The sequence below is a fragment of the Prunus dulcis genome, chromosome 4 (assembly GCF_902201215.1).
Source record: "Prunus dulcis chromosome 4, ALMONDv2, whole genome shotgun sequence".
Taxonomy (NCBI): domain Eukaryota; kingdom Viridiplantae; phylum Streptophyta; class Magnoliopsida; order Rosales; family Rosaceae; genus Prunus; species Prunus dulcis.
In genome coordinates, this window is record NC_047653.1 from 19,595,715 (window position 1) to 19,614,480 (window position 18,766).

At 40.5% G+C, this 18,766-nt stretch overlaps 2 protein-coding genes and 1 non-coding gene across 3 annotated transcripts; 1 reads left to right on the forward strand and 2 right to left on the reverse strand.

The window, feature by feature from the left end:
• Positions 1-1,462: 1,462 nt before the first annotated feature.
• On the reverse strand, positions 1,463-6,844 carry LOC117625579. The gene is made up of 2 exons (XM_034357118.1): positions 3,941-6,844; positions 1,463-3,475 (listed from the first exon to the last, which is right to left on the reverse strand). The coding sequence occupies exons 1-2, from the start codon at positions 6,842-6,844 to the stop codon at positions 1,463-1,465; spliced, it is 4,917 nt and encodes a 1,638-aa protein (XP_034213009.1).
• LOC117626821 lies at positions 6,186-6,292 on the forward strand. The gene has a single exon (XR_004585641.1). It is a non-coding gene; the product is annotated as a small nucleolar RNA R71 (small nucleolar RNA).
• Positions 6,845-10,630: 3,786 nt separating the features above from the next.
• LOC117624056 (calcium-dependent protein kinase 34) lies at positions 10,631-13,970 on the reverse strand. Its single transcript, XM_034355177.1, has 8 exons — positions 13,158-13,970; positions 12,653-12,796; positions 12,405-12,557; positions 12,122-12,237; positions 11,772-11,939; positions 11,529-11,656; positions 11,307-11,406; positions 10,631-11,208 (listed from the first exon to the last, which is right to left on the reverse strand). The coding sequence occupies exons 1-8, from the start codon at positions 13,855-13,857 to the stop codon at positions 11,113-11,115; spliced, it is 1,605 nt and encodes a 534-aa protein (XP_034211068.1). The 5' UTR covers positions 13,858-13,970; the 3' UTR covers positions 10,631-11,112.
• Between the last annotated feature and the right edge of the window lie 4,796 nt (positions 13,971-18,766).

Here is an 18,766-nt window from a genome sequence, read left to right on the forward strand (position 1 = left end):
CAAAGAATCATATCATAAGTATAGTGTAAAAATAATAATTACTCCATGTCCCATGATTTCAAAGACACCATACTCAAATGCCAAAGATAGAAATCGCCTCAACTCTAGTCCTCACAGATATCACTCAAATTTTCACTCAGATCCTAAGGTGTGGTCTCTCCTCAAACATATGTGAGTGAAGTTATGTAAAAGGGAATCAAAATCCTCACATATGAAATATGAAATAAAAGCACAATTTCTGGACAGATCTCATGAAAGGAATTAAACACTAAGAATATGGATAGCACACATACTTAGCAGCACCCATGAATACATCCCCAAAGATCAGCTAGGTCTTTCACAAGGTGTGTAATGTAAGGCTTAGGTCAGGGGCTATGAAAGAAAGGATAGGAAATACTAAAGCTTGGGACATACCAAAGTGTCTTCCTTGTGAAAGCAGCAAGCTCTCCTCTTGAATTGATCTTTGTTGTTTGTTCGTGGCATCCAGGACCCGTGCGATAATGGAAGGATTTAGAAATTACATCCTCTTTGATTCTTTTTCTTTTCTTTTCTTTTTCTAAAACTTTGTTTTTTTTTTCTTTTTTTTTTCTACAATTCCAGCACACATACCTCGGTACATACCACTTTCTTGATGTAGAGCTCGAATTATCTTTGTCTTCATCACTTTGGTATTCCCCAAACTATAGGGTATAGCTGTAATGGGCTAAATATCTCATATTGAGATAAAAGGATATGGGGAAACAAATGTGAGAAAAGAAAATGGCTAAAAATGATTGGCTTCAAAATGGGGTAATGGCACACACATAAAGGTAAGAAATTAGGCCTTTTGGTGGTTAAGACATGCATAGCCTAACATCATCTCAATGAGTTCATTCATGAATGTTACCAAACACATGGTATCTGCGAAAGCGAATAATTCTTAGCATTCAATCAAACAAAAATAATGAGATCATTTGAAATGAAATTGAAGCAAAAAGATAGGAGTACAAACACTTTAGACCCTCTCAAAGAAGTAAATAGGCTCAAAATCACTCACTAGGGTAGTCTCCACAATTCTTCTTCCAGAATTTGAGCATGATACTTTAACCACCATGATTCCCAGAGTAACAGCTTTGAAAAAAAAAAAAAAAAGATATGATATGAACTTTTTCATGACATCACAGTAGTCCTCATTGTAAACCATAGCCCTCATATACATTCACATTAGTAAGCAAAAGCAAACTTTAACCAGAACTAAAAACAAACGAAAATCCCACACCCCCAAACCTAAACTAAGCATTGTCCTCGATGCTTAAAAAAAAAATGAATGGAATGGATGCAATGCAAATTGGCACAGTGTGTATGGAATGAAATAAAATAAAAACTAAAAACTAACACAAATAAAAGGAAAGAACACAAACCCAGCTAGGTTGCCTCCTAGCAAGCGCTTTATTTAATGTCTAGGCAAGACATGGTAGTGTGTCTAAGTTGCCATAAACTCGAGAGAATCTATAACAACATAAACCTGCTCCTGTGAAACATTCTCCAAATAAGGCTTCAAACGCTGTCCATTGACCTTAAAACGGGTGCCATTCTTGATGTTTTCTATCTCCATAGCTCCATGGGGAAATACTTGAAGCACTTTGAATGGTCCAACCCATCTAGACTTCAATTTACCTGGAAACAGTTGCAAACGTGAGTCATACAAAAGTACTTTCATACCTGGTTGAAACTCCTTCCTAAGAATTGCTTTGTCATGGTAGAGCTTGGTTCGTTCTTTGTAGATCCTTGCATTCTCATATGATTCATTTCTGAGCTCTTCCAACTCATTGAGTTGGAGCTTCCTCACTGTACCAGCTTCTTTGAGATCAAAATTGAACTTCTTTATGGCCCAATATGCACGGTGCTCGAGCTCCATTGGCAGATGACATGCCTTTCCAAACACCAGTCGATAAGGGCTCATTCCAATTGGGGTCTTGTACGCTGTTCGATACGCCCAAAGTGCATCATTCAACCTTAGTGACCAATCCTTCCTTGTAGGGCTGACGGTTTTCATCAAGATGTTCTTTATTTCTCTATTGCTGATTTCCACTTGTCCAGAGGTTTGAGGATGGTATGGAGTTGCCACTTTATGTGTGATGTTGTACTTCTTCATCAATGCCTCGAAAGGTTTGTTGCAGAAGTGACTGCCACCATCGCTAATGATAGCTCTCGGAGTTCCAAACCTAGTGAAAATCATATCTTTGAGAAAATTCAAAACAACTTTGTGATCATTAGTTCGTGTAGCTGTTGCCTCAACCCATTTTGATACATAATCTACTGCCACTAGTATGTATATGTATCCAAAAGAAGATGGGAATGGTCCCATGAAGTCAATTCCCCACACATCAAACAGCTCTACCACTAAAATGTTGTTTAATGGCATTTCATTCCTGCGACTGATGCTCCCCATTTTCTGACACCTATCACACTTAGAGCAAAAATCAAAAGCATCTTTAAACAATGTAGGCCAAAAGAAACCAGATTGTAAAACCTTTAAAGCTGTCTTTTTAGCACTGAAATGACCTCCGCATGCCAATGCATGACTGAATGTTAGTATGCTTTGCTGCTCACTCTCTGGAACACATCTTTGAATGATTTGATCAGGGCAATACTTGAACAAATAGGGCTCATCCCACATGTAGTGTTTCACCATTGAAAAGAACTTCTTTCTCTCCTGAAAAGTCAAATCATCTCTAATTACACCAGAAGCAAGATAATTGACAAAATCAGCATACCATGGCTCTTTATCTTGAATGACAAAGAGTTGTTCATCCGGGAATGATTCGTTGAGAGGCAAAATTTGTCCATCTCCATGGTTTTCATCAACAAGGCGCGACAAGTGATCAGCAACAACATTTTCACTCCCTTTCTTGTCTCGAATTTCTAGGTCAAACTCTTGTAACAAGAGTATCCATCTGATCAAACGTGGTTTAGCATCTTTCTTGGTCAACAAAAACCTAAGAGCTGCATGATCAGAGTAAACAATAACTTTAGAGCCAACAAGATATGAACGAAATTTCTCTAAAGCAAAAACAACAGCAAGCAACTCCTTCTCAGTTGTAGAGTAATTGAGTTGAGCATCGTTTAACGTCCGACTTGCATAGTAGATTACGTGTGGCAGCTTATTTACTCTTTGACCTAAAACAGCACCAATAGCATAGTCAGAGGCATCACACATTAGCTCAAAAGGCAAAGACCAATCTGGTGCCATAATGATAGGAGCAGAGGTTAGTTCACGTTTCAAGGTATTAAATGCATTCATACAATCTTTATCAAAGTGAAATACAACATCTTTGGCCAAAAGATTGCACAATGGATGAGTGATCTTGGAAAAATCCTTAATGAAACGACGATAAAAACCAGCATGTCCTAGAAAGCTTCTCACTCCCTTCACTGAAGCAGGGGCTGCCATATTTGAGATGATGTCAATTTTTGCTTTGTCAACTTCAATACCCTTGTTGGATATTACATGCCCCAACACAACACCTTGTTTCACCATAAATTGACACTTTTCCCAATTGAGAATCAAATTTGTTTCCTGACATCTTTGAAGCACTAGAGAGAGATGGTTAAGACAATTATCAAAAGAAGAACCAAAAACTGAAAAATCATCCATGAATACCTCAATAAATCTCTCAATCATATCTGAAAAGATTGCCAGCATACATCTTTGGAATGTTGCTGGGGCATTGCAAAGGCCAAAAGGCATCCTCCTATATGCAAAAGTGCCAAAAGGACAGGTGAATGTAGTCTTCTCTTGATCTTCCGGAGCAATCACAATTTGATTATAACCTGAATATCCATCAAGAAAACAATAATATGAGTGACCAGCTAATCGCTCAAGCATTTGATCAATAAAAGGCATAGGAAAATAATCTTTTCTAGTGTCCGAATTCAACTTCCTGTAATCGGTGCAAACACGCCAACTAGCTGCAGGTCTCGTTTGAACAAGCTCTTTATGCTCATTTTTTACCACTGTGATTCCAATCCTCTTAGGCACTACGTGAACAACGCTGACCCATTTGCTATCAGAAATCGGGTATATGATACCCACATCTAGCAACTTCAGCACTTCAGCTCTCACTACTTCCTTCATGTGTGGATTGAGCCTTCTTTGTGGTTCACGAGTTGGTTTTGCTCCCTCCTCCAATAAAATTCGATGCATACACATGGTAGGGCTTATTCCCTTGATATCTGCAATAGACCAACCAATGGCTGATTTGAACTCTTTTAGCACCCTAATTAGCTTATCTTCTTCCAAAGGGGTGAGGTCAGATGCTATTATAACTGGGAGAGTTTCAAACTCAGCTAGGTAAGCATATTTTAGATGTGATGGAAGTGGTTTAAGGTCAAGTTTTGGAGGTTTAACAATAGAAGGGATCAGATGTGTGGCAGATGGTTCTAATGGCTCTATAAGAGGCGAAAAGGTGGAGGGATATGGTTTTAATGCTTCCAAGGCAGCCACCATCTCCATGAGCACTTCTTCATCAAAGTCATTTTGAGATTGACTCAAAACATATTGTAATGGATCATTGGATTGTGCCAGCAAAAACTTAGAGAAAACAAGTGAATCAAGCACATCAATCGAACAACAATCAATTGAACTAGAAGGGTGAGAAAGAGATTCAAACACTTTGAATTGTACAGTTTCTCCTAGCACAGTCATGGTGAGGAGACCATTTTGCACATCTATGATCGTCTTTGCCGTGGCCATAAAGGGTCTCCCAAGCAAAATAGGTAACTCACGATCATGTAGAGGAGCCTCTTCCATGTCCAACACTACAAAATCAGCAGGCAAAATTAGTTTGTCAACTTGAACTAAGATATCTTCCACTATACCTCTTGGATATTTCACTGATCGATCAGCAAGTTGCAATGAAATAGTTGTTGCCTTCAAACCCCCCAAACCTAATTGAAGATACACTGAATAGGGCATTAAATTGATGCTAGCCCCCAAGTCAAGCATAGCCTTTTCAACTAGCTTGTCTCCAATGGTGATATTGATAGAAAAACTGCCCGGATCCTTGAGTTTTGGTGGGAGCTTTCTTTGAAGCACAACACTCACATTTTCAGACACCATCACCTTCTCATTAGGTCCATACTTCCTCTTATAAGTGTTTAGCTCCTTGAAAAATTTCCCATACGCTGGCATATTCCTAATGACATCAAGCAAAGGTAAATTAACATTCACTTTACTTAAAATATCAAAAATTTCTTTAAATGACTTATCCTGCTTGCTTTTGGCAAGTCTTCCAGGAAATGGGATGGGTGGAGAGTAAGGTTTTTCAGCCTTGTGAAAATTTGGAGCTTCAAACGAAGAAGTGGCATTGCTTGGATCGTCATTCGGTTTCTCATTCTCTTCTTGAGTGGGGCCTGCATTCACATGATCAGATTCATTAGTAACTTCATTGCCAACTCCATTATTAATAACCTTACCACTTCTAAGTGTTATGACCGCTTTGGCTTGCTCTTGGTTCCTTTGAAGTATCACCGGTTGGCTTGGAAATTTTTCGGGTTCTCTTTGACTCAAAGCATCAGCAATCTGACCTAATTGTGTCTCCATTTTGGTTAGAGCAGCTGAATGTTGTTGGAGAGTACTATTGGTAGTTTGCTGGAATTGAACGGTGTTTTGAGCTAGCATTTTGACCGTATCTTCAAGCGTAGTGGCAGGCTTTGGTTGGAAATTTTGAAATTGATTGTTATTCTTCCATGAGAGATTGGGATGATCTCTCCAACCAGGGTTATATGTATTAGAGAACGGGTCATTCCTCGGCCTCTGATTGTAAGAATTCATGAGATTCACTTGCTCTTGAACGAATTCGGGATAAGCCTCACTAGCCGAGCATTGATAAGTAGGATGACCTGGTATGTTGCAAATGGCACACACCTCAGCTATCTTAGGCACCATATTGAGCATAGAATCGAGCTTCTTTTCCAAACTAGCCACCTGCAAGGCAAGATCATTATTAGAACTCATTTCATACACTCCAACTCGTTTACCTCTTGTATCTTTGTGTTGAGCATTAGATCCCAACATCTCATAAATGTTATATGACTCTTGAGCATTTTTTTTCTTCAAAGCTCCACCTGCTGCATTATCAACAGTCGATTGACATGTTTGGGTTAGTCCATCATAAAAAATTTGCATTTGTAAGTAAAGAGGTAACCCATGATGTGGACATTGCAGCAACAGCCCTTTGAAACGCTCCCAACATTCATTGAAAGGTTCTCCATCATCTTGTTTAAAGTTAAAGATTTGCCCTCTCAAAGTAGCTGTCTTTTGAGTAGAGAAGAACTTCTCCAAAAATTTCTTAGCTACGGCATCCCAAGTGGTGAGCGAACCAGGTGCTAAAGTCATTAGCCAACCCTTTGCTCTATCTTTCAATGTATAAGGAAAAACCCTCATCCTCAGATTTGCTTCAGTCACTCCCTGCAAAGGTAAACCACTCACAACATTGTAGAATTCCTTAATATGGGCTAATGGATCTTCGTTAGGTAAACCATAAAAAGAAGGAAGCATGTGAAAATGTGAAGATTTGAGATCATAATTTCTAGCTTCAGTAGGCAGCAAGATGCACGAAGGGGAATTTGGTATAACCGGTTGAGCATAATCTTCCAAAGCTCGGTTGTCATCGTTATTGCCAGCCATCTCTTCTTCTCTGTCAGAATTAGAGTTATCGAAAGAATCTACACTCGTTGGGCTAGAAGAACTATTGTCCTCTTCTACACTGCTAGTCTGGGCACTAGCTGATATAGAATTCTCAAAAGTGTTGCTCTTCAACCGTTCAAGTCTTTGGCCTATCTCAGCAAGTGTATCTGACATATACTACCTGAGAAACAAAAATAAAACGAAATTAGGGTTTGAGAACAAGCAATTATAGAGGACTGAAATCAGTCCCCGGCAACGGCGCCAAAATTTTGTTGTGTTCCTTCCAAGTGCCAATATATGGTTAGTATAGTGGTACAAGTAAGGGTGTCGAACCACAGGGACCGATTGGACCTCTATAAATTACTAGTTTTGAAAGAACCCTAACTAAAAATGAAAGTGACAATTTGAAAGTAGTTTTTGTGTTGTAAATGAAAAATAACTTAAAATGCAAGAAGAATGTAGTAGTGAATGATATATTGATGTAGAAAGAATAGGGAAGAGACCAGGGATTTCGAATTCACCATTGCAAAACTAATTCCATGTTTATAAAATTAAACCGTACTCAACTACCAACCTGTTTCCAGAGTTCGTTTTACATATATATGATCAGCCATATGATGTGTGGTTTTGATCAAATTCTCCTAATCTGCAACCTAGTTGGGATGTTCAACTTTGGTTCCAAGTTAAGAGTCATTAGCATGCAAGAAAACGTTAAAGAACCAAAGAAAATACACAGCATGATGTTTGCATAGCATTCTCTTCATTCATTCACATGTCTAACAAGATTAAGCATGATGTTTACTATAACCTTGTCTAGATAATCTGTAGGCAACTCTAATGGTGATCAAACATTAAAATTGACAAACAAATTGAACAATAGATTCAGTGAATGAAACAAGAAGCAGATTGATGAATTGAATACTTTAACTTAGAAACATGGATCAATGTTGCAAGGCTACATCGAAATCCCTAGCTATGAATTTAGTTACACATCATGTTCAAAGAGATTGAAATGAAAATAAACAACATGAGTGAAAATAAATTCAAGAGAGGAAACCCTTGAACCAATTCTGATGTTGAACTTCTCCAAGAACAGCCTCCTGCGATGAGTCCTAATGGTGGAAATATATGGAACGGCTAGGGTTTTAATGTGGATGAAAGGAGAGAATAACAAAACGGGTGCTTTGGGTTGTGAAATTCGTCCAGAATAAATAGGGTCTGTAAAAGTGGCTAAAAGGCAAGTTTTTGTGGGGTAAAAGAGGCGGCAGGATAATCCAAAGAGATCTTAACAAATTATCTTTTATTTTGCACATTTTTGCCTTATTTGGCACCTCCAAATCAGGCTAGAAATCCCCATTACTTTCCCATTCTGTCTTAGTATTCAAACAAGCTAGGTTCGCCTTGAATCCTTTATTTGGACCTTAAAACAGGTCATGAAACTTGTTTCCACGTTTGAATAAGGGTCACCTCCAAAAATGGCATGTTTTCATTTCTTCTGCCTTTAACTTGATCCTAAATAGATGCAACTACATTCTAACACAAAATAGGGTAAAACGCAACAAGTTTAACTCAAAAACATCACAAATAGACTAGAAATGGATGGTATAAATGTATAAATATATGAGTAGTCATCTAGATGGTTCGATATGTTGACTTTGATTTGTTGTCATCAACCAACTTGTCTATGCTAAAACCTTAACTTGTACAACAATGGGTATTGCTGGTACCACCCACACACTCCGAAGCTCTAGATCATAATGGATGTGCTTTTCCTAGAACAAGAAGTGTATTTTTCTAGGGGAGTTCAAGCACAGGTGGGTCCAGATAATGTTGATGATCGATCAGACCTTAAAGAATTCGTTACCTTGGAGTCACTATGTAATCCGACCAGACATGATGAATTAACAGACCGATTAGACTCCAGAAACCGCACAGAACAGCCTTGATGCCTTGTCATGTTTGGTCTCACCACCGGCAATCCAATCACCCGTGTTGAGCTTTTTTGGCTCACCATGATACCGGAGAAGGAATAAGAACCAAAGGCTACAAGAGGAGCAGTGGGAGGAGAAGAAGAACTCGCAGAAAGGAGTAGCAGCGAGCCGGCGACCAGTCGCTTTGTACCAAGACCTCAAGTCATGTTTTCAAGTCAAGGCAATTGGTCGCCCAATCCTGACGACCGATCGCCACATGAACAATGTCGTGCACTAGTTTTGGCGTGTTTGACTTGGTTTTCCTATTATTTTGGGGTTTTCTAGCCTAATTTAAAAGGGTTTTAGTTTCCTATTCTTAGTTAATTTGTAGCAAAAGTCCTATGCATTATAAATAGGACTTTTAGGGCTAGGTTAAAAATAAGAAGAGAAGAAAGAGACACAAGAGAATTCAAGGGTGTTTTCAGGGGCATCAAGAGTTTGAGCAAGTGCGAGAGAAAAGAGAGTTAGGGGTTCTTGTGAGAGCTAAGGGTTCAAGATTGTAACTAAAGTTGTTCTTACGTACTAGTGAATTTCTCAGGTGGATCACCAAGCAGGACGTAGACACGAGGCCAAACCTCTATAAATCTTTGTGTTCTTGTGGGTGTTTACTTTTCAATTAGTGTGAGTGCTTTATTTTTGCGTGGTTTGTGTGTGTGTCACCGCATAGTCCGTCAACAACAAGGTCCTTCGTCATACAACATAGTAGCTGAGCAACTACAAAAAAAAGAAGGGAAAAGCTGGTCAGAATCGAAAGTCAATTCACAAATCAAAACTGCAAGAAACAAACCCTAACTTGCGCAAAAGAAAAAAAAAAACAAAAGAGGCCATTCGGCTGAAGCTGTTCGCATGCCACTAGCACAACTCTAGCCAGAGCTAGTGCGATCAGGCCTTTCGGCCCGCAGCTTAGCTTAACTCCAAGCAACCAGCCCCTAGGCTGTCTCAAATCTGACGCAAAATAAAATATAAAAAACTACAGCAGCAGTCACAAATAGCCGCTAGCCCACCCTCGGTCGACTGGTATCAAATTACATTGCTTACTGAAATACTGCTAATTCGCATTTTCCTTTTCTACCCCATCAATCTTCCTCAGCAAACCAAGTATCAAAGACTTTGAATGCTCACACATTTCTGCATCAAACCACTGAAAAAACCTACATCTTCTTTCACCACTTCCCTGTATCAACCCAGAACAATGACTAAAAATTTGATCAATTAAAACTCTATCAATTTGTGATGCCTAAAACAATGACTGAAAATTTGATATTAAACATTCTTACCTTTGACTTTGGGTAGACTAGAAATCTCCGCCCTGGTTTGAAGTGGTCCACGAAGTCTGCACCCGTGTTAACTTCCCACAATGACATCGTTGGGCATGCCTTGCTTCTCCTGTTTCCATGTCTTCTTCAATTCAGTCAGTATTCACACAGAGAAGAACCAACTGAACCTCCAAATTTGAGATCCCCCTTCCCCCTTTTCTCCCAAATCGTGCAACCCCAAAATCTGAACTCCACCTCATAGATTCATAAACCCTAATATTCTGCTCCATATTCTCCCAAATCCAAACTCCACATCAGAGTTTCATAAACCCTAACCTTCTTCTCCAGATTCTCCAAAATCCGAACCCCACTTCAGATTTTCATAAACCCTAGCCTTCTTCTCTCAATTTCCCCTTCTCTCCCAAATACCCCATTTTCTCAAACTGAATAACCCTTCCTCTCTATTGTTAAGCGATTGAAATGAAGTGAGGGCCACATCACGTAACGGAACGTCTCTTAATACTGACGGAATAGGTAACGTGAGACAATTATTAAAAGTGTAGGTGGTATTTGAGACGTTTCAAAGAACAGGTGGTAATCTGAGACTACTTTGAAAACACCGAGAGCATATACATAAATAAGCCATATATATATACTTACTATATATATATATATCGCATTCAAAGTTAAAATTGAAGAAGAAAAAAAATACAAAACAAGAAAACTCGAAGAGATTTTCCAAACATTTTCTAGTGTCTTGTCAGCAAGTCAACAAGTCTACTAATGGGATACATTACACATTAGTAAAACACGTACACATTGATTCCTAGCCATTAGTTAGCGATTTTCGAAAAATATATTTGACAGATACAATTTTCACAAGCAGGAGATGGAGGATCTTGTGACCAGACATGCATTTTTGGACTTAATTTACAACCCTCAAATTAATTAACCCCCCACCAACTAACACAAGAGTTGTCTTGAGCCACCTTCTCTCCCAAAGCCCCTCCCATTTTTTCTTCTCTTTTTTTTTTTTTGTAAGATACTGTACATGATGAACATCCATGAGCACCAAAATTAATCTCTCTCCCAAATTAATCTTCCTTAATCTCCTTGGATAATTAAAATCACGATGATGGACAGACGTTTTCTCTATTTGCCACTTTCCCCAATGATAATACTTCATTGCATATCCTTGTGCACCAACCCGAATTAATCAAACAAATATATCATCACGCCGCTTCTTCGGGTTTGCTTCGGGGTTCCCTTTTCTCATCATTGCACAGAATTCATCGTAGTTGATTCGACCGTCCTGCAGCGAATTCCAAATATATATCCACCAATTAACTTCATGTAACTTGCAGTATTCAATGAACAATTCTGATTAGTATTAGTTGATTTGCAACTTACGTTATCAGCGTCAACTTCAGCAATGATTTCTAGTATGTCCCTTCCATCATGCATGCCGTATTCTCGGAGGGCTTGCTCTAGCTCTTCGGTCGTGATATACCTGATGAGAAGGCATATTGGCATGGTTACATACATATAAGATCATGTTGATGCAGATGAGAAACCCTTTTTCTTATATTTTGTGACTGCAATTTAGAACATTAATTATAAAAGAAACCCTACCCGCTGTTATCTTTATCAAAGTGTTGGAAGGCAGTGTAGAGATGCTCTTCTCGATCCATCCGATTCAAGTGCATTGTTGCTGTGATGAACTCATCGTAGTCTATGGTTCCGTTGCCATCAGCATCCGCCTTTATTTTTAAAATTATTGAAATAAAAAGAAAAGGAAATTATATCAGAATGGAATAGGAGTTAACTTGTAACAATGTATATTATATATACTAATTTCATAGAGCGAGCACTTACTGCTTCCATTAATTGCTTAGCTTCAAATTCAGATAGCTTTGTCCCTTGCTTGGCAAGTCCTTGCTTTAGCTCTTCAAGTGTTATAGTCCCACTGTTATCTGTATCTATGCTCTTGAACATCTCTTTCAATCCCATGATTTCTTCCTCTGATAGGCATCCCGCAATGACCTATAAAAAATTTCCAAAATTAAGTAACTCTCTAAATTCACTTCTTCAGTTCATAGAAAACAACAACACACAGATGCATAGATGATCATTGGAATTTTCTATATGTTGCATCATGCATGTAGCGTCAGTATTATGTATATGATATCCCTAAGATCGATCCAGATCAAATGACGAATATATACCCGAAGTGCAACTTTCTTGAACTGGTTCATTGCTTTGAACTGTTTGAGCCTGCTGAGCACAGCGTTGTCGAGAGGAACATCAGGTGCTTCACCATCCTCCTTAATCCATGGGTGATCTGATGGAAATCATATATTATGTACATTCATGTTAGAAATCATACTTATAATGAATCTATATATATGGACGGCAGATTCAGGCAACAATCAACCCGACGTTCTAAATTCACAGTCTGGCAAGAGAACATTTCGATATATAGAAATCAATTATAGTTCATCGACTTACTGAGAACTTGGAAGGCTGTCAATCTCTGCTTGGGGTCTGAGTTCAACATCTTCCTCACAAGATCCTTCGCTTGATGTGATATTGAAGGCCATGGGTCGCTTGAAAAGTCGAGTTGGCCACGTAAAATTGAATTGAATATCCCATGTTCCGATTCTGTCAAGTAGTTTCAATATATCAATTAATTGATAGACTGATTAGAGGGGATTTAAAGAGAAATTAAGAAGAATTTTCTAGTCTTTTATATTTACCTGCCCAGAAAGGAGGAACACCACTGAGAAGAATGTACAACATGACTCCAACACTCCATATATCCACTTCTGGCCCATATCTCCTCTTCAACACTTCTGGTGCAATGTAATATGCGCTACCAACAATATCCTTGAATAATTCTCCTGCAATATCATCACAAACGTGTTTATTTAACCCATTGTTATATTATTGGTTTCGTTTTTTTGTTTTTGTTTTTGTTTTTTTTGTAGGAAAGGAAGAAGATAATAAATTGAGCATTTAAAAATTTCCCATATGCATTTGAATCTCGTTTAGGCTCAATATTAATTATATATTGGTTTATTGGTCATCAAAAAAATTATTTCCTTGTTCATATCTCCCACAGTTAATCAAAATTTAATTAGTGTTTAATCCATTTAAAATCCTCCTCACAATTTTGTTTGGCTGACCGGAAGATAAAATAAAACCAGATTCCTACCATGAACATTCGAGAAACAAATTAGGTTAAAATATGATTGTACTCACCTTGTTTGTAAAAGACGGACAGGCCAAAATCTGTAGCCTTAAGCGGAGAGTGTTCATCTTTATTGAGCAAAAGGAAATTCTCAGGCTTGAGATCTCTGTGAATAACCCCCATGGAATGACAGGTGTGCACGATCTGAACAATGGTCCTCAACAACGCCGCAGCAGCGCGTTCGGTGTAATGTCCCTTCGAGATGATACGATCAAAAAGCTCTCCTCCGGCGCACAACTCCATGACCAAATGAACCGACTGCTTGTCCTCATAAGCTCCCTTGAGCTCCACAATGTTGGGCTGCCCCGTCAAATGATGCATGATTTGTACCTCCCTCCTCACATCCTCAATATCCTCCTTGTTCACCAGCTTCCGCTTGGCAATTGTCTTGCAAGCGAAGTGCTCTCCCGTGGCCTTGTGCGTGCACAAGTGTGTGACCCCAAACTGGCCCCGCCCGAGCTCCTTCCCTATGGAGTACATGGAGCGGACGTCCTCCATGGGACGGCCTAAGACGGGGCCAATGGGGCCAGGCCTGGCAGCCTTGCCGTGAGTTGGGGAAGCATTAGGTTTGGGATGAGCGACAGGGTTTGAGGGGTTGTGGCTGGAGGCATGGGCAGCGCTAGGGTTATTGTCCGGGGCATTGTTGTTGTCTCCCTTATTGTCGTCATTTGGGGCATCCTCGGTGCTGCGTTGAGAGCAACAGTTGCCCATGGTGGAAGGCAGAGAGAGAGAGCGGGGGGTTAGGATCTTGGGTGTGGCCAAGAGAGGCAATGTTGGGTTAATTTTTGGGGCTGAAGAAAAGGTTGGGTGTGGAGAGAGACACAATTAGGAAAAGAAAGAGAAAGAGAGAGAAAGTTAGAAAGGTGGCAAAGGAAAGAAGGGTTACAGGTTGGACTGACGAGGGTAATGCAGAGGACTGATAATGAGGGATTGTAGGAGCTTGGTAGTTTGGGAAAGTTTGCAAACCTTGGGAAGGGCTTTGAAACAGTCTTTAGGTGCGTCTCATATACGTGGGAGGCTCTCATTTTTTTATCATTCCTATATTTTCCCGGGAACGAAAACGGTTCTCTTTGCACATACACACTTCTCTTCTTTGTCTGCATTAATTTATATACGTTGGCATATAATTGTTACAACAGTATGGACGATGACAGATAATGGTACAAACTGAGAAGGATACTTATAGTGCTTCTAGAACCAAAGATTGTTGTTACACCCTATAGGCTATAGCTGGTGTGCATATAAGTTATAACTACTATAACAACACTAGGATAGAAACTTAACTGTAACGGTTGTAAACTCCTTTGTATCTCTCTCGTGACGATAGAGGCAGACACAAACAAGTTTAAGCTGTCATATTTGATTAACCTTCTTTGATTTGTATATGACTAAGAAAATACATGATCCTTGAAGGCATGTCTTGCAGTTTTATATGATACAAAATTGCGTACTTATGATGTAAAAATATATCAAGTAATTTTGTCATACATATATGAAAATTACATGTAACATATAAAGTGATCATGAGACTTATCCAATATTTATTTTATTCCATTGGAAAATTAAGGACCCTTTATTTGCACCATGCATGCCGTGCAGGAAAATAAGAGTTATTATTATAACAAAAACACACTAAATTTCAGTCTACGATTGACTCGATCTCGATTCATCTACTAAAATCACACAAGATATTTTTTCTTAATAATCCAGGAAGGAGGCTTGAAACAAAGATTTGTTGGACTCATGATAATCCAGGAAGGAGGCTTTATGCATGTTCTAGAGAGACGTATGGGGGTGTTGTGGTTGGAAGGATTGGAAAGACCCAAATGCGTGAGCGGTCTAAACACAGACCATTGCATCAAAGCAAAGATAAAAAGCCAGATAACAAGCTAAACAACACAGACAGTTGCATCAAAGTAAGATAAAAAGCCACTACTATACGGTGGAACTTCGCCACAATATCTGATTTCAGCGTCATGTGCATGATTTTTGCTCTTCAAAGTCAGCTTTATTAATTCAGCTTTCTCTACAATAATGGAACCACTTTAGGAATCTTCACGTGAGTATCGAATCCAAATTAAGACCGTATGGTTCTGCCCCAAATGAATCTTTCAGACCGTATCATTCAGCCCCAATATCAACCCTAAATCAATTTGGGAAATAAGAGGGGGAAGGAGATTCCGTACCACTCAGCCTCAAAATACGAATTATGTGCCTCTTGTGGAAACATGAATTTTTGGCAACCAATCACAAGGTGACACGTGAATAGACGAATATTCCTTAGGTCAAATAATTATGCTAATTAAATCCGATTTAATTAGCCTATTACCCTTGATTTACGATATAGGAATATCTCCCTAAATCAAGGATCTAATTCGTAGTAAATCTCCTTGATATTATCATGTCATCTCATTTAAGGAAAACATAATTCCCTTCCATATGGGAGTTATTCTCTACAAACCCTAACCAATGAGGAGACTCTATATTAAGATGGCATCTCATCACATATGAGGTAATTATGAAAACCCTAGAACAAAGACACTCTCTCTCACAGCTCTCTCTCCCAACCCCCCCCCCCCCCCTCCTCTTTTTTCTCATGGCTCCGGCCTCCCCGCTATCTCTCTTCCCGAAGAGAAAGCTCCATCCCTTTCAGTTAAAGCTGCATCTTCTTAAGACCATTTAATTGACTTAGGCATCGGAGGGCCTTTGGCCAACACCCCTTGTGTGTGCTCCATGAATTGAATCTATTTTGCAGGAATCAAGGAAGAAGAGGATCTGTCACACCCCGGACCAGCTCCGCCGTAGCAAGATATTGTCCGCTTTGGGCCTGGCTACATTCTCACCAGCCCACACTGTTTTGTTTCTGGGAGCTCACGAAGCAACTTCCCAGGGTGGTCACCCATCCTGGGATTGATCCAGCCTCCAACTCGCTTAACTTCGGAGTTCCTACGAACCCGAAGCCAGTGAGCTCCCAGAAGGCCTCCCACTATTTTGATGCGAGGTGTGCCATATAAGGCACATCACCCCCTCTCCGTTTGGTCGATGTGGGATCTCACAATCCACCCCCCTTAAGGGATCCGACGTCCTCGCCGGCACACTCGCACCACACGGCAGAGTGGCTCTGATACCAAATTGTCACACCCCGGACCGGCTCCGCCGTAGCAGGATATTGTCCGCTTTGGGCCTGGCTACATTCTCACCAGCCCGCACGGTTTTGTTTCTGGGAGCTCACGAAGCAACTTCCCGGGGTGGTCACCCATCCTGGGATTGCTCCAGCCTCCAACTCGCTTAACTTCGGAGTTCCTACGAACCCGAAGCCAGTGAGCTCCCAGAAGGCCTCCTACTAGATGGATGCGAGGTGTGCCATATAAGGCACATCACCCCCTCTCCTTTTGGTCGATGTGGGATCTCACAGGATCTATCCCGAATATTCTCCCACGAGATTATTTGTACAAACAAATTGGTGCTTTCATTGAGAGATTCGAGATATACTCAAAGCGTTGCTTTCGAATCCAAACCTAAGGAAATCTGTTTCCTTCCATTCATCGATCGTTTGAAGCTTTCCGAAGAACCATGGCTGTAAGTATACACATAAGGAGCAAGGCCACCGCGGTAATGCTACGCACTGCTCCATGACCGAGACTGCTGCTCCATCTTACTGCTTTGTGGCCGTGAACATAGCTCCAGTATATGTCGCTACACCTCCACATAGCTCCATTGCTGGGGCCACCATTCCATCACATGGCCTTGTGGCCAAAATTATAGTCCCACCTCATGGCTGGAACTGTGGAGCAACTTTACATGGCTCCATGGCTAGAACCTTGGAGCAACTTCACACGACTCCATGGCTAGAACCTTGGAGCAACTTTACACGACTCCATGGTTGGAATTGTGGAGCAACTTCACCGAATCGCTGCCACAACCGAGACCAAATATCCTTCCCACGACTAAGGATAGGCTGTCCACCCCGGCCACATTGTAGCTCATGATGTCTATGCCCATGGAGAAGTTATGGCTACTACAAGAGCCTATGCCTTCCACACTTGCGGTGGCCAACTATGGCTTTGTCTTGGAACAAATGTATCTGTTCCCTCCTTTGTCGCCACGCTAGACGTTTTCGGCTCCCAAGCATACCCTAGGTTGAGTGCAACTTGAACTCCCACCTTATCACTAATCAAGCCTTGGGGAAGTACATGGAAAAACACCCAAGAATGATATTGACAAAGTTCAAGAACTTTTGAAGGCATTTCCAACCTTTATAATCTAACAACTTCCCCGAGCAAGGAACACTCATGCAGATGAGTTGGCAAGCTTGGGATCAGCGCTTGACACCTAGTTCCGGTGCTAATCCCAGTCAAGCGCCTCAATCAGCTGAGCATCGAACAGGCAGAGTGGACAGACTTAATGCAGATTGATGAGAATCCTAACTAGTAAGACCTCATCATCGATTACTTGGTAAACGAAAAATTTACCAAATGAGAGGTCTGAGGCTAAAAAAATCCAGTATAAAGCAGCAAGGTACTACATGCAGGACAACAAGCTTATTTGCAGGTCATATTCCGATCCTCATCTCACATGCATAAAGTACCCTCAAACTCTTGAGGTGCTCTGTAAGATCCACGACAGTTAATGTGAAAATCACTCTAGAGGCAGCTCACTAGCCTAGAAGGCTCTCAGCATAGGCTACTTCTGGCCTACCATGCACTATGACTCTACAAAGTACGTCAAAAGATGTGATCAATGCCAACGATACAAGCCCATTCCTAGTCTACCAGCTGAAGTGTATCGCTCGCAGAACAACCCATGGCCATTCATGCAATGGGCCATTGACTTAGTGGGTCCCATGCCACAGCTCCTAACAAGAAGGAAATGATAATCGTGGCCACCGACAACTTTACTAAGTAGATTGAGGTTGAAGCCCTATCCTCTACTAACGAAGTTGATGTGGAGCGGTTCATCTAGAAGAACATCATATGCTGCTTTGGCTACCCACAGTCACCGACAACGGATAGCAATTCATTGGCAAGTAGATTACCAGATTCTTTGCAAAGTATGGTTTCAAGCAACACTTATCAACTCCGAGATATCCACAAGGCAATGGTCAAGCAAAGGCTTCCAACAAGATTGTGATGGACTGCCTGAAGAAAAGATTCGAAGGCGACGAGGGAAAATGGGTAGACGAGCTATCCGAAGTACTATGGGCTTATCCCACCACCAAGAAGAGATCAATTGGCGAAACCCCATTTTCCTTAACCTTAGGAACCGAAGCCATCATTCCTCCACACATCATTGTTCCATCCGTGGGCATCGAGGTGGGCAGCATTAATCAAAACTACGAGCAGATAAAGGTAAACCTTGACCGGCTTGAGGAGGAATGTGAGAAGGACATTGGTCGAATTGTAGCTTATGAGTAACAATTGATGTCCTACTACAACAAGAGAGACAAGTTCAGACAATTGCAACCTGGGGACCTTCTGCTAAGAAAGGCCTTAGCTTCATAGAGAAGGATTGAAAAAAATGAAACCGAGTTGATATTGCCTCTACGTGGTCAGCCGACCTGGGGGCAGAGGAACCTATACACTTGACACTTTGGAAGGGAAAGAAATTCCTAGATAGTGGA

What these genes read in the sequence shown, in the direction of transcription:
- LOC117625579 (XM_034357118.1), bottom strand. Translation starts at nt 6,844, where the DNA reads ATGTCAGATACACTTGCTGAGATAGGCCAAAGACTTGAACGGTTGAAG. An exon ending in GACCTGCAGCTAGTTGGCGT is followed by an intron (nt 3,476 to 3,940) that starts GTTTGCACCGAT and finishes ATATCCAACAAG; the next exon opens with GGTATTGAAGTTGACAAAGC.
- LOC117624056 (XM_034355177.1), bottom strand. Translation starts at nt 13,857, where the DNA reads ATGGGCAACTGTTGCTCTCAACGCAGCACCGAGGATGCCCCAAATGAC. An exon ending in GACAGCCTTCCAAGTTCTCA is followed by an intron (nt 12,238 to 12,404) that starts GTAAGTCGATGA and finishes GATTTCCATCAG; the next exon opens with ATCACCCATGGATTAAGGAG. An exon ending in TCAAGAAAGTTGCACTTCGG is followed by an intron (nt 11,940 to 12,121) that starts GTATATATTCGT and finishes AATTTTTTATAG; the next exon opens with GTCATTGCGGGATGCCTATC.